The following is a 14499-nucleotide window of genomic DNA, read 5'->3' as shown; positions in this document are numbered from 1 at the left end:
TCCAGTCTGGGGGGGGCGGAGGGGAAAGGAGGGGCGAGGAGAGCAATTCTTTTGACCAGCAATTACTGTGTGCTTCTGTGGCATGGGGCACTGGAAATGAGAGCCAGAGACAAACACTTATCTCCTCAGTGTTCCCGCTACTGGCATCGAGGCAGCATAGTGCGGGAACAGCGTGATTAGAATGCAGAGTTGACAAGAGCTGTATCTGGGCCAGGCAGATGGAGGGAGTAGATTAGTACTGGCAGCTGGTGGGAGACCAGAATTGGCTGGGTAAGGGGACGGGGAATGGAATGAGGAGCCAGAGTGGGGAGCCTGAAAAAAGAAGCCCGTGGGTGGACAGGAGAGTTCAGGTTTCAGGGGGGATGGAGGGGCAGAAGGGTTTGTAACCACCAGAATACAGTTCCCTTCAGAATCTGGAATGGAACCTGAGATTCCTGAGTCTCAATATTCCTCTGTTGTCAACAAATACCTGTGAAACCCACTGGCAAAGCATCCCTCATGTCCCTTTAGTGCTGGCTCACGTAAAGGATGACAGCCCTACTGCTATTATCATTCATTCTCAGAGGAGTAGCCGTGTTAGTCTGGATCTGTAAAAAGCAACAGAGAGTCCTGTGGCACCTTTAAGACTAACAGATGTATTGGAGCATAAGCTTTCGTGGGTGAATACGCAAGCGTCTGACGAAGTGGGTATTCACCCACGAAAGCTTATGCTCCAATACATCTGTTAGTCTTAAAGGTGCCACAGGACTCTGTTGTTTTTATCATTTATTCTGTTACTCAAGTGGCTGAGGTCTGTGCAATGGTTCCAACCTGGCTGCTGATCTATTGGGGGGGGTCAATATGATGCCATATGTTGGAATTTCTAAACTTTTTTGATGCAATTTCCTAGGTGATTTTTTTTTTTTAAATCAAAATAAACAGAATGTTACGGTTGTAAAGACAAGCACTCAAAAGTTACAAAATGCCTGGGAAAAGTAATAGCATCTTGCTTCACAGGAATATTGTGAGACTAAATCAATGTTCGTGAAGCACTCAGATATCCTAGTGATGGACACTATAGAAAACCCCGTGAAGAAATTTAATAATTCTGTATTCAGAACAGGGTTTAAATAGTGTACAGTAAATAAGGCCTGGGGCCACACAGTAAACAAGCATAAAATAATATTGAAAGCTGCTCATTTAGTAAGAACCATAATTCTGTGCACTGAGTAAGGCCTGTGTCCTGTGGGGAAAAAAAACAGATTGTGATCATGTAATTAAAGGCTGTCTCCTAATGCATACTCAAGGGGTATGTATTAAGGTTGCACAGCAATCTAAATTCTGGCGTTTTCTAACTTTTTTGGGCTGGAATTTGCAACCTTAGTGCTCTTTTAACATCTTTTTGGGGATGTTTTATAAAACAAAAGGCATGAACTACATTCTTAACAGAGTTAGATATACTAGTACTATGTTTTTTTTCTTTATACATGCCTTTCATAGATTTGTTTGTGTTTTACAAGATAGAAGCATTGTGCAAATATGGCAGAGACTCAAAGTAACTCTTTGCTTCTGTCCTTTCTGTTTTATGACCTAGATGTGCATGGCAGCATTTGAACATGAGATGGAGAAGGCCTTTGCCTTTCAGGCAAGTCAGGACAAAGTATGCAGTATCTGCATGGAAGTGGTGTATGAGAAACCATCGGCCTCGGAGAGAAGGTTCGGAATCCTTTCCAATTGCAATCACATCTACTGTTTGTCCTGCATCCGGCAGTGGAGGTGTGCCAAACAGTTCGAGAATCTAATCATAAAGTAAGTTATGTTAACTTTGTGCCAGACTTGTATTCACCCAGGGACTTGTATCCACCCAGATCACAGTGTCTATTATAGCTTGTCATTCAGGTGTTCTATTCTATAGCACTGTCTAGTCAAAAAGTATCTCTTTCATATCAAACTAAGTATGTTCATAAAGAGAAATTCTATGGGCCTAAAATGTTAGTGTCCCCAATACTGAGATTGTTGTCATGAAAATCCTGACTCCATGTGCTAAGGAGGTACAGTATCTTAGGCCTTGTATACACAACCGTAGTAAGTGGACCTAAATTACGCTACTCCAGCTTCGTGAATAACAACATAACTGGAGTGGATGTAGCTTAGGTCGACTTACTGTGGTGTCTACACCTTGCTGTGTCAACGGGAGATGATCTCCCATCGACTTCTCATACTGGTGGAATACTGGAGTCAACTGGACAGCGCTCTGCTGTCCATTTAGCAGGTCTTCACCAGAACCGCTACATCAACCCCCGCAGCATCAATCACAGCAGCCTTGATCTCCACTAAATGTAGATATGACCTTAGTTAGGAACTGAAAACTGCTGTCGCCTTGTTTGTACACATTCAATTACTGGATTGCACATAAATTCTAGCTATTGTCATGCTCACTTTGAATGCTCATTTAGATACTCCATTGATCATGCATTTATTTTTTTATCTGGCCAATGCCTTTGTTGTATCTGCTGTTTTAGCTCCTATATAAATGCATTTAAAGCTTGATTCTCTTTAGAACAGAAATACAGGAAATGTTAAGAATCCAACTGATATCAGAAAAGAGGAAATTTGCCTTTTCCTCCAGAACTCCTTAAAAAGCTACAGATGTTTCAGGGAAAACTTTTTGAAAAATATTTTCCATTCTTATAGTATATTCCCCATATCCTTCACAATGAGTTTGCTACAGTGAAATATAGCATATTGGAAGCTGCTTGTAGTAATGCTCCCAATGGGCATTCACTGTGAGAAGCTTGGTCTGTGACAAGAAATGAGGCTGTTGCTGCCAAATGGTTTTCGCAGTAGTCCCCCTGAACCAACATTGACAAATGTTTCAACATTTTCAGAAAGTACCATATATACTCAATCATAAGCCGGTTCATTTATAAGCCAACCTCCTCCCCCCCTCCACGCCCCCAAAAGATGGATAAGTAAAAATGGAAAATTTTTATAACCCGTTCATAAGCCAACCCCATAATTCAGGGGACAGCAAACTTTGGCTCCCGGGCCATCAGGATAAGCCGCTGGTGGGCAGAGATGGTTTGTTTACCTCAAGCATCCGCAGGCAAGGAGGTAAACCAAGTGTCTCGGCGAGCCAGCTGCTTACCCTGACAGGCCGGGACAGCAACTAGTGGGGAAATTTTTTGAGGGGGAGAAGCTGGGAGTCAGGGGAGTAACCCCTGTGACCTACCCCTACCCCGGGACTCCCACACTCTCCCCATCCCATCCCTTTCCACCTTATCTGGGGAGGGCCAGGGGAGGATGTCTTTGACCTGGCCGGAGCTGCTCTGGGTGGCACGGCCGCAGCCTGGCAGCCCCAGAGCTGCAGCTGCTTTGGAGGCTGGGGGGGAGAGCAGCGTGGCTAGAAGCGCAGAGACTCTGGGCCCTGCCTCTTCCCTCCTGCATCTGCTGGCTGTGCTGCCTCTCCTTACTCCCTTTGTTAGGGGGAAGGGCTGTGTCCCCCCTCTCCCTCTCTATACTCATTCATAAGCTGACACCCTTCTCTGGTGCTTCCTTTTTTTACTAAAAAAATGTGGCTTATGAATAAGTATACACAGTAGATCTGAAACTCTTAAACCACTTGTGACCTCATCAACCTTCTGAAAAGATATTAGGAAAAGGGAATGGAATCTTAAAAGAAGTTCTGGTTGAAAGACTGGATGGTTCATTGGGCTGGTAATGGGACATAAAAGCCTTTTGCCAGCTTGTTGGTAGACACTAGAAATTATCTGATGGCTGTTAGGTGTTCCCTGTGAAATGACTTGGGTTCTTGATTTGGTTCTAATGAAAGTGTCCATCTCACAAGACCCTAGTTAAACTGACCTGCTTATTGCAATCTTAGTAGACAGGTCAAGTATAAATCTTCTCTTTTGCCCTATTTGGCTGCTGTAGTTCTTCTACAGAGCAAGGATTGAGGTACCTGAATAGTGTCTAAGGTGAGCTTAAGTCTCAAGGAAAAAAATAATTGTCTACACTGATCAGGAAAAGCATGCTAACTATTCAAACATTGATTTAACTGTAGTTTGGACCAAACCTGATTGAGTTGAATTGGTTTACTTCAGTTGAAACTTTAATTATAGAACTTGTAAGTAGAGTATACACCAGGGGTGGGCAAACTACAGCCCATCAGACCTTTTAATCCTGCTGCACGCATGCCATGGCTCTGCGCAGCTCCTGGAAGCAGCAACATGTTCCCCCTCCGGCTCCTACACGTAGGGGCAGCCAGGGAGCTCCACATACTGCCCCTGCCCCAAGCACCAGCTCTGCAGCTCCCATTGGCTGGGAACTGGGGTCAATGGGAGCTGCAGAGCGGGTGCCTGCAGATGGGGCAGCATGCAGAACTGCCTGGCTGCTTGAGGTAAGCGCCGCCCAGATCCTGCACCTCTGACCCACCCACCCGCCACCCCCGTGCCCTAACCCACAGAGTCACTCTAATCCCCCTCCTGCCCTCTGAACCACTAGGTCCCAGCCTGGAGCAAACCCCTCATCCTCATCCCCAACGCATGCAAAACCCCTCATTTCTGGACCCACCCTGTAACCTGCATCCCCAGCCCAGAGCCCATACCCCCTCCCATACTCCAAAACCTTCTGCACCTCCAACACCTCATCTCTGGCCTCACCCCTTCCCACATCCCAACCTCCTGCCCCAGCCTGGAGCCCCCTCCTACAACCTGAACTCCATTTCTGTCCCCACCCCAGAGCCTGCACCCCCAGTTGGAGTCCTCACCCCCCTCCTGCACCCCAACCCCCAATTTTGTGAGCATTCATGGCCCGCCATACAATTTCCATACCCAGATGTGGCCCTCAGGCAAAAAAGTTTGCCGACCCCTAGTATACACTGTAATCAGCTATGATACACTTTGATGCTTCAATATGAAAGATCCAATTCCCCTTTCTCCACTTGCTGCTTATGGCTAGTTGTTGAGAAATATCTTCTCAACAAGGTGTATGTACATTTATTTTCTTGTCATTACCTATTTAAGATCCTGCCCGCAGTGCCGAGTGACATCAGAGTTTGTAATTCCTAGTGTATACTGGGTAGAAGACCAGAACAAGAAAAATAAGCTGATTGAGGCATTTAAGCAGGGAATGGGGTAAGTTCACTAGCCATAATTATTTTTTGTTTTTCTTAAATAAACTGAAAAGGTTGTAGATCAAGGTATTCAGTAGCCTCTTTTTAAAACATACCTGGTGGAATGTAAATGTGTACATGTGCGCCCGCACACACACATTCATTCTCTCTCTCTCTCTCTCACTTCATATCCACTGACTTCAGTGGTGGTTAGGGTGACCAGACAGCAAGTGTGAAAAATCAGGACAGGGGGTGGGGGGTAATAGGAGCCTATATAAGAAAAAGACACAAAAATCGGGACTGTCCCTATAAAATCGGGACATCTGGTCAGCCTAGTGGTGGTTGAAGGAACTTGTATCTAACTCTGGTCTTCCCCTGAATAACATGAATTTAATTTTCATTTCAGCTAGGCTAATGGTCTCTGAAAATATCCCTCATCATTACATTAGAAATTCCCCAAGCTCCAGGCGGAATGTTAGTAATTCTACTTTCCAAAATTGGCTGAGGATATTTTGGTTCACTTCCCAAAACTACAGTTAGATAAAAGTCAGCAGACATTAGTACTCAGCTATAACTACCTGGATTATCATACTCTTGTATCGGTGAGGGGAAAAAAACAAAGTTGTCACTGAACTGACTTTTATGATCCTTGTTTCTTTTTCTCCATTTTCCTATCAGTAAAACTTCACAGGCTAGTTGAGGGATTTGTTGTTGTAATGCCATCTGCAAATGTAAAAATGACATGCATGGTGAGTTTTATTGAACAATTAGACTTGACTGGTGGTCAGAACATTGGAGATATGCAGTAAAGGATGGTGCTATATCAACCTAGCAAAACTCTGCTTGCTCACTTGCCTGGGATAAATGAGTTTCTCTTTTTGATGGGAGGGTAAAGTATCATTACTACTATCATTATCATTGATCGCCATTCTATAAAGGGTGGGTAAATGCATCTTTGCATTGGGCTAGTAAATTTTCGACCCATTTGGAATGCTAAAACCTGAGTGATGATCCACTACCTGAAGTGCATTCATCTCCCGGAGACACTATTTGCAGTGCTTGTTCTGGAATGGTTCCATAAAAAACCTGGGTGTTTACTTGGCACGTTCAACAAGTGTGTGACATACATTTCCAAAGCACCCATCATTTAGTACCTGGATGCTCCTTGTTCAATTTGCCTAGCATGGGGGAGCATCCCCTTTCACAAGAAAAGGAGCTTAGAGAAGGAGTAGTGATGGCACTTGTTTAAGGGTTGCTTGCATTCTTTCAGGAAAATATTAACTATTTCTGTTAGTAGTAGCCCAGGAGATCCCTTCTTCTAGCTTTGCTATAACAAAAGGGTAGATGTCCAGGTTAGAAGTGGTAATGTTGGGTTGATCTCGTGAGTCTTGTTTTTATAGCAGATGTGTCTTCGCTCATAGGGTGGTCTCCTGATTTTTGGATGGTGTTTCACTGTAGATGTAGGCAGAGTTAAGCTATTAGGGTGACACTAACAGTGTCTTTTTATTCATTTAATTTAAACACTTCTTAAAGCGTTTAATTTAGAATTTCCTGCCCTCTCAATTTGTTTAAAATATGCTATTTATTTATTTTTCCCTGCAGTTCTGGAGGCTTAACTTTAAGATCAACCCTAACTTAATTTTGTCTGGGAATTTCAGTAGGTTTTGCCAGATTCCTGTGATACCCTATCTACTCTGCATTTGGTAAATGCATGGGTTTTCATCAGGACCTCTATAATGCCATAAATCTGGATCATAATAGGACCAACTTTCTAAGATATGTCTGATGCAGCAGTTGTGATACCGACCTGGGAATGCCATGGTCACTGGTCCATAATTCTTCAGGATCAGAAGTTCTGCCTGAATCCATGAGGTTCTTGTGCCAGTAAAGAGACCACAAGAATGTCTTGAAATTCATCTAATTCAAAAAATCCAGCTGTCATGGAGCCCGAAAGAATCAAAGGCTAACTAGTGCTTGCCATAGCCAAGTGGTGAAAACAAATTTAGTTTCTGATTTGATTTTTAGATACCAGGAGCTTTTTTTAAAAGGGAAACTTCAAGAAGTACCAACACCTCATTTAAAAAAACTACACAGCTTCAAAACACATTTTTGATTTGCCTTCATAAAACTCTATCATGATATAAAATAACATGTGCAATTTAATGACAGTAGCTTCAATATTAAGCATGGAATGAGAAAAGTGTCTCTCCATAAACAAATACTGGACTATTACTTCTTTGAAATGCTTTAATATTTTTTTTTTTCTATTTTAGCTCTTTTGTCATTCATTTGCCATTTGTCTTTTATTGAGCCTGGACAAACATGAAACTACGGGATATCATTTCCTCACTTTCACTAGTATAATCTGTAATCTTTGGGTTGCAAGTGTTAAACAGATCTGACTTTTGGTTTTGCAGAATCTAAATTTTGGACTTAGTTGTGTAAGTGTAAACTTTTAAAAGCTATTTCATTTTAAAGGTACAAATATTGAGTGACAGGCAAGACAGTGACATGGCATGTATTTATTACTTAAGTAATCTTCATAGCTGTTTCTATTCATTACTTCCAGCAGGGGTCTCTGTAGAAAGTTGAGCATACAATTTAATGATGATGCAATACAAGTGTAAATGGAAGATTGGTAGATTATATTTGATTTAGATGTTAGTCTGTCATGGTCTTTTGCAAAGCTCACCATGTAAAAAGTAGCCTATTTTTAATTTTTTTCTCCATCTTCTTCTTCCTAAGAACACAGTACATTGCCCATATGACAGAGATGAGTTTTTCATTTCAACATTAATAACTGCATAAATATTAGTGGCATTTCCACACTTGATCATAATCCAAAGTATGGCATGGTGATTTAAGTGCTATAATAGTTTTTAACCACACTTTCTGTACAAAAAATCACCTTTAGGCTAAGACTAGTGGGGAAATTTCAGCTTAAACAATGAATTTTTCAGTTAGTAAGCACTATGCCTTGTAAGTGTTTGCAGAATTGGGCCTTAAGGTTTTAACTAACTAGCTTTCTATTAGAAGACCCATTGTAAAATTTTCAAAAGCAGCTTAGGAGTTTGTCTCATTAAAAATAAATAGGACTTAAGCAACTTTGCAAATTTTATCCCAATTCTAGGTAATTCTTAGAATTTCCGGGCTTTCAATTGGTGAATACTTCAGTGTTTGGTAGAAATTGCATCAAGACGGTACCCCAAAAAAGAAAATAAGGACAGATATTGGAAGACTTAATCCAAGGTTGATGAAGTATAGTGCCTGGTAAAATAAATATATATAATGAGATTAAGGCATTTTAACACACTGTTAGATGGGTACTTCTTAGACAATTGGAAGTTCACGCTGTAAATCACTTCAATATCATTTTTCTCTAGATTAGCAACGAGGTTTGGAATTTGACCATGTCCTCTTTTTCAAAGAATTAACTCTTACAGATAGAGATAATCAAACATAACGTTTAAGCAAAAAAAAAAAAAAAGTTAAAGATATCAGTTTACACAGATAAACTTTACTGATACATTTTAGTAATGTAAAATATAAGTTATTTATACTGAATATATCCATTTCTTAGCAAAGAAACTCAGCTGGCAATAGATAATCTCCAAAAGATTCATTCTTCATTAAAAGTTGTCTAGTTAAAAAAAACTAACAAAAAAAAAAAAAACCAAACAGATGTAGAACAAAAGAAAGCAGCAAGTCCTGGAAAATGAAAAGCAGGAAGTAAAGGCCAGTTGTATTTGGCTTCACAGTAGAAAACACTAGGTATGTTTGTTTACCTCGGCTTGTTTTTGATTTGTAATCTTGACAACCGCTTGTTTAAATGTAGTATCATTGAGTTTGCTTGTTCAGCTGGTCCTCATCCATTATATTACAGTTAGGTCATAAAGAATTGAGTTACACCATAACAGAATATTTGTTTTGTAAAACTGCTAAATTATTTTCTTACGGTTTTCCTTTTCTGATTTCTCCAACAGAATGCTTGTTTGTGAAGAGCAGGATCTTTAACAAAGTACTCAATTGTCACCAATTTAAAACCATTGCAGATTATATGTCAAAAGAGCCTGCTCATTAAATTGTTCAGCTGGCTCCATCTAAATCAGTTGAGCAATAGAGCTGATGGAAATTTTTCTACTGACAAGTTTTATTTATTTTTGATATTTCTTAATTTAAGCTATTTTTTGCTTTAAAAAATGTGCGGTAGAGGGAGGATACTTAATGATCGTGGCTTTTCAACCAGTTCAACTGATTCAGGTGTAGAGCTCCTCAGTGTGCTGAACTCTTTAATACAATCCCTGCTCTTTAAACAAAGCACAAACTCCTTTTATGAAGATCCATCTTTGAAAAACACACACAAGCGTGGAAATTAGTACATGAATAGTGCACTGTATGTTACATGTATAAAGTAACCTTAACAAAACCTAAAAGGCAGAGAAATGAATAGTTAAGGCTAACAATATGTACTCATTATACCACCCCCAACCTTTTAGGCAGTTTCACAGAACTGTCCAGAAGGGACAATAAGAAGGATGGGTCTATTTGTGGTAGTGAGTGAGTTGAAAGTGGTAACGGGGATGCTGGAAGATTGACATCAGTGGTGGGGCAGAATTAATGTTGTGGTTTTGCTAGTGGTGAAGTTTCTGTCTCTGGGTGGTGGATAGAGGGCATGTATTGTTGGTTATCATAACTTTTGTCTCCTTGGGTTTTAGATTTATTATACAGTAGATAGAGTAACCTTAATTGATACATTAATATGTTAAGTTTGTGTAGTAGGCAGGTGATGTACTTTCTTTGCTCACCATCCTTATAGAAAAGCAAGCCCTGAAGCATGGTATTGAAAACGGTAGTTAGATGTCTGTTCAGTAACTTGCATTGTCTGTCATTTCCACTGATGTTTATAGTCAGAGACCAAAACTAAATTAAGAAAAGAACTGTGCAGTGAGATGTTTCTAAATTTGCATTCCTACTAATTTAGAATATTTTTTCCATCTGTGCCCTGAAGGTTTGAGGGAATGTTCCCTTAACTGCAGGTTAAGTACTTTCACGCTCTGAAGAACACAGCCTGCAATGCTTGTGGTGTTGGTATCAAAAAATGTGGAATGGTGATCTTCATTCAAATCTGAGAGGAAGCAGCAAATTAAGATTGGGGAGAGCTATTCCCTTGGCTTTTCTCTTTTTTTTTTCTTCAATATTTTAATCTGTTTAACTGGAAATCTGAAATAGTCTTTGTGGAGAAAAGCCCCTCTCCTTTATAAGGCCACCTACATGTGTGAATGCAAGTAAAGGTGAGACAAATACAGTCACACTCTAATACTAGCTCATGAAGGCTAATAGATTTGTCTATGAACTAACAGTGAATCGATGGTTTGTCAAAAATCACTCTCTAACAAGGTATCAGTTGTAAGGTTCTGTGACCTTCACTGTAGAACTTTGTTTGCTCCAGAGAATGCCAAGTTTGTTGTTTACATTGTGTGTATTTTCTCTCTAGGTATGTAACCCACACCCTGCCTGGATGTGGTGTTCTGTCCCATCTAGTGGCACCAAGACCTCTTAAAGAGAGAGAAAAAATGAGTCTGCTCCACAGCCTTAACTAAGAGCCAGTTGGCTTTTGGCTCATGCACTAAGCTCCAGAGGTCCCTGGTTCAATCCTGCTGCTGACAACCAGGGCCTGCCGGTGTTACATGTACACTCCATCAGGGTCTGGGCTATTAATAGTACAGGAGCTGGAACGTGCAGCTGCTGACTAGTAACAACCAGCTCAGTACTTTTGGGCTTGCTCTGGGTAGTTTTACTGTAGGGTGTATTATTGCTTATTTGTGTGGAAAAGTGAAGGGTGACATTTCCCCAAAACATTCTTGGGTTGTACAAGTACAAGGGGGAAAGACAATTTGGCACTAATCTGTTTGACCTCTGATTGTATATAGCCATTGGTGTTTGAAAAAACACAAATGGCCAAACATGTATTTCTCCTCTATGCAGCAATTAAAGTAAACTTTGCACTTGCTTTCATACATTTTTACTTAATATAGGTCTGTAAGGAAATGTTTGTTACTGATTTATAGATGACATAACTTCAGTTAAAATCATTAGACTTGAAGTACATAAAAGGACAGGATGTTCTTCAGATGTAGTTTAGCCAAATTATAAAGGATGTTATTAGATAATAAGATGATGAGAGCCACTTTGTCTTAATCTGTTATTGGGAAACGTAATCTTTTATACAGCAAAGCAGGTATCTTGTTAAGTGACAAACACAGATGAAGGATTATTCTGGCTGCAGTGTTAAAGTGCATGTTTTATCTGTTTGATTCAGTTCATAAACTATCTCACCAACTCAACCTCTTCTGTCCCCCCTCCCATATGTATAAATTAGAACACTCAACTATTGTTTTCAGCAGGCAAATCATTTTAATACTGAAGGTTAAATAGTGCTTTGGATTCCTTTCTCCCTCAAAGGTACTCACTGAATGTGAGAACTACTAAGGTTTCTATCATTGTAGTTTTGAAGGAGTAAATTTGACTTCCCCATAGCTTTCAACTTCAGCTGTTGCTGTGATCATTGCAGTGTCATGACTTGGCTTCACCTACTAGAACAAGAGTTTTTTGTTGCTTTATGATAAAGATTAGAGTGTTTAAATGTAGGTCAGCAGGGACTGATATCAGTACAGAGTATCTTTTAAAAAATCCTTTCAGACAGTGCATTAACTGTATTGTCTGGTTCTGGAACTATTGAGCTGATCCTGCTTGACTGGGAGAAGAGTCAGCTGATACAGGGCCTTTCTGAGGAGGGGATAATTTAGGAGGTGATAAAAAAAAAAAAAAAAGGCAGATAACCCTGGAAAAGCTGCTCAGTTCATTCTCCTGTCCCCAAGAAACAGCTTTCATTTTTACCATCATCCAAAGGAACTAGTTACTCTCTTTCAGGAAAAAGGCCTGCAAATACTTTGAACAAGGAAAAGGAACCTGCCCATTTGGAGGAAAATGCCTTTACCTTCATGCTTACCCTGATGGGACACGAGCTGAACCCGAAAAACCACGAAAACAGCTCAGCTCAGAGGGGACTGTGCGGGTAAGCAGACATTTAGCCATTCATTTACTTGAATATAAGCTGCCCTTTCATAGAAGGGCATAATTTCTCTCTAGGCTAAAAACACCGTTTAGGCCAAGATTTTCAAAATTAGCTGACTTGAATTTTGGGTGCTCAACTTGACACTGATCGTGAATTTGCTCGAAAACCAGAATCAGTTTTTTACATTTAACATTTTTTCAAGAGCTCTGTGAGGGAACACTCTCTCTCCCATAATACTCAAAACCTCATCTTTTAGCAAATTCCTGATTGTGTAGCTATTGCCTACACATCCCATTGTCTTTAATGAGAGTTACACATGGGGAAGTATTGTAGGATCAGCTCCCTCATTTATGCTGCAAAAATATTCTTAAATTCATCTGTTTTAACTCCTCCAGCACATAAGAGCTATTTGTAAGGCGAAGTTAAGACCAGCTCAATGGACCATGACTCAGCGCTATTATCATTGCATGGCTGTATCTCCCAAGAATTGTAGAAAATGTTCTGAGGGGACAGTCTAGGCTTACTTTCTAAGCTTGTGCTTTATGGTTGTTAGACAGGCCCACTAACTTCAGCTGTGCCTGCATCTAGCCCTTCTAGATGATCTCTAAAATTTCAGCTAATAACTTGACAGTGGTAGAAATTGTGTGGGGGAAAATATTGCTGGTGTTACACCTCCCCTTCCTAAGCTGTTGGTGACGCCTGCGCTGTATGTGAGCAAAAACACCATGAGCACCAGTTAATAGTAAAACAATTCCCCACCCCTTTTTTAAAATTTAGGCAGAGCTTGAGCATGTCTTCCCCTGTCAAGTTTTGATTAACTTCAGAAAAAAAGGGGAAGTAAAACAATATAGGTGAGATGAAAAATTTATACACTAAAGTAGATATTTTTGGCCTGAATGCTTTGGGAAAGGCTGTACACTGGTATAAGTGCAGACATCAAAGGCAATTATTATTCTGTTTTCACAGTTCTTCAATTCTGTTCGGCTCTGGGATTTTATTGAAGACAGAGAAAGTAGGACTATACCCAATGCTGAAGATGAAGTGACTGAGCTTGGAGAGCTTTTCATGCACCTCTCAGGGGCAGATCAAGAGTCTGCCGCTCCTCAATAAAGGGAACTAAGGAACAAAAGTTCTGTTTTCTTCTGTACCAGTCCAGCTGTTGGTACTGCTTACTTACAGAAGGTTGTGGTTTTTACAGGAAAAATATAGCTTACTGGGGAAGTCCTTGTAGAACTTTTGTATAATCTGTATACAAACAATAATACAGAAGGCTATTAAATAAAAGAAATTAACACATGTATGGGGAAAGGGAGCTTTGGGGGTGATTTTGTGCATAAACAGCAAGGGTAAGTTGCCAAACCTTTTTCAATGCCTAACACTGCAAACAATTAGAAGATATTACCTCTCCCCCCTGCCCCCTTAACAGAAGTGGGTCCAGTAAACTATACTCTCACCACTGTCTCTCTGAAAGTAAAAGGCTGCATGGTGAAATGTAACTAGGTTTTCTCTGTTCTAGCTATACTAGTGCAAGTGAATGTATAATCCCATCCTAAAGTGCATCACAGTAGGAAGGAAGACTTGTACCTTGTTGAATTTTCCAGACTAATTTGCCCAAGACATTGGTGCAAACACCCTAGTTCTAAAAAATTAACTCAAGGTGGTTGGACAGACAGCTAATCCAAGGGACAGCACTTCAACCAGCTGTGTTCCTTTCTTGGGCATTATTTCTATACACAACTTAGGGAATGCCCTTTAAACAGCATTTACTGCAGCAAGTACATCCATGGACTGATCCACACAAACAAGTTGAGCTGACAGAATTGCAGTACAGGGTTGCAGGTGTGGCTAGACCTGCTTTGTAGTAGAAATCCTGCATCTGATGTCTAAAGTGGATATTGTGCAAACTGTACTAATTAAAAAAAGAACCATAGCAATAAATTAGGCAAAATAGTATAATGGGAAGTATAAAGAGGGTAAAGAGAAACTGGGGTAATCTTTGTCTGGACATTGATTCAATGCAATATAGTGGAGAGAGTGTTTGAAAACTGCAATACTGCTACATATATTCAAACTGAAGATATATGCAAGAATGATCAACATTCTGATTAATTCATTCTAGAGTCAGTAAAATGTGACTAGACTGCTCTATAATCCACTAGAATTGCCATGATCAGTGGCAGTTTAACTGTATGTAGTGGATTTCAATTACAGAAGCAAACTAAATTTCTCTTAAAATTAAATGCAGCAATTTACATGCATCCCCGAGATGAAAGTTACACATCTTACAATGTCTCCAAGAAACTAGAAGCTAAAGAGATCAGTCACTATAATG

At 40.2% G+C, this 14499-nt stretch overlaps 1 protein-coding gene across 1 annotated transcript in view; it reads left to right on the top strand.

Annotated features, from left to right (window-relative positions):
• Positions 1-13296, top strand: part of MKRN2 (makorin ring finger protein 2) — a 25997-nt gene extending 12701 nt beyond the window's left edge. Inside the window, exons 5-8 of the mRNA XM_034776984.1 lie at positions 1574-1788; positions 5004-5114; positions 12023-12167; positions 13134-13296. Coding sequence (XP_034632875.1) covers positions 1574-1788; positions 5004-5114; positions 12023-12167; positions 13134-13277 — 615 coding nt within the window. The 3' untranslated portion in view covers positions 13278-13296. The remainder of the gene's footprint in view (positions 1-1573; positions 1789-5003; positions 5115-12022; positions 12168-13133) is intronic.
• The last annotated feature ends 1203 nt before the right edge of the window (positions 13297-14499 follow it).

The sequence above is a fragment of the Trachemys scripta genome, chromosome 7 (assembly GCF_013100865.1).
Source record: "Trachemys scripta elegans isolate TJP31775 chromosome 7, CAS_Tse_1.0, whole genome shotgun sequence".
NCBI lineage: Eukaryota > Metazoa > Chordata > Testudines > Emydidae > Trachemys > Trachemys scripta.
The sequence above is the reverse complement of the archived record's forward strand: the minus strand, read 5'-3'. Positions and strand labels throughout refer to the sequence as shown.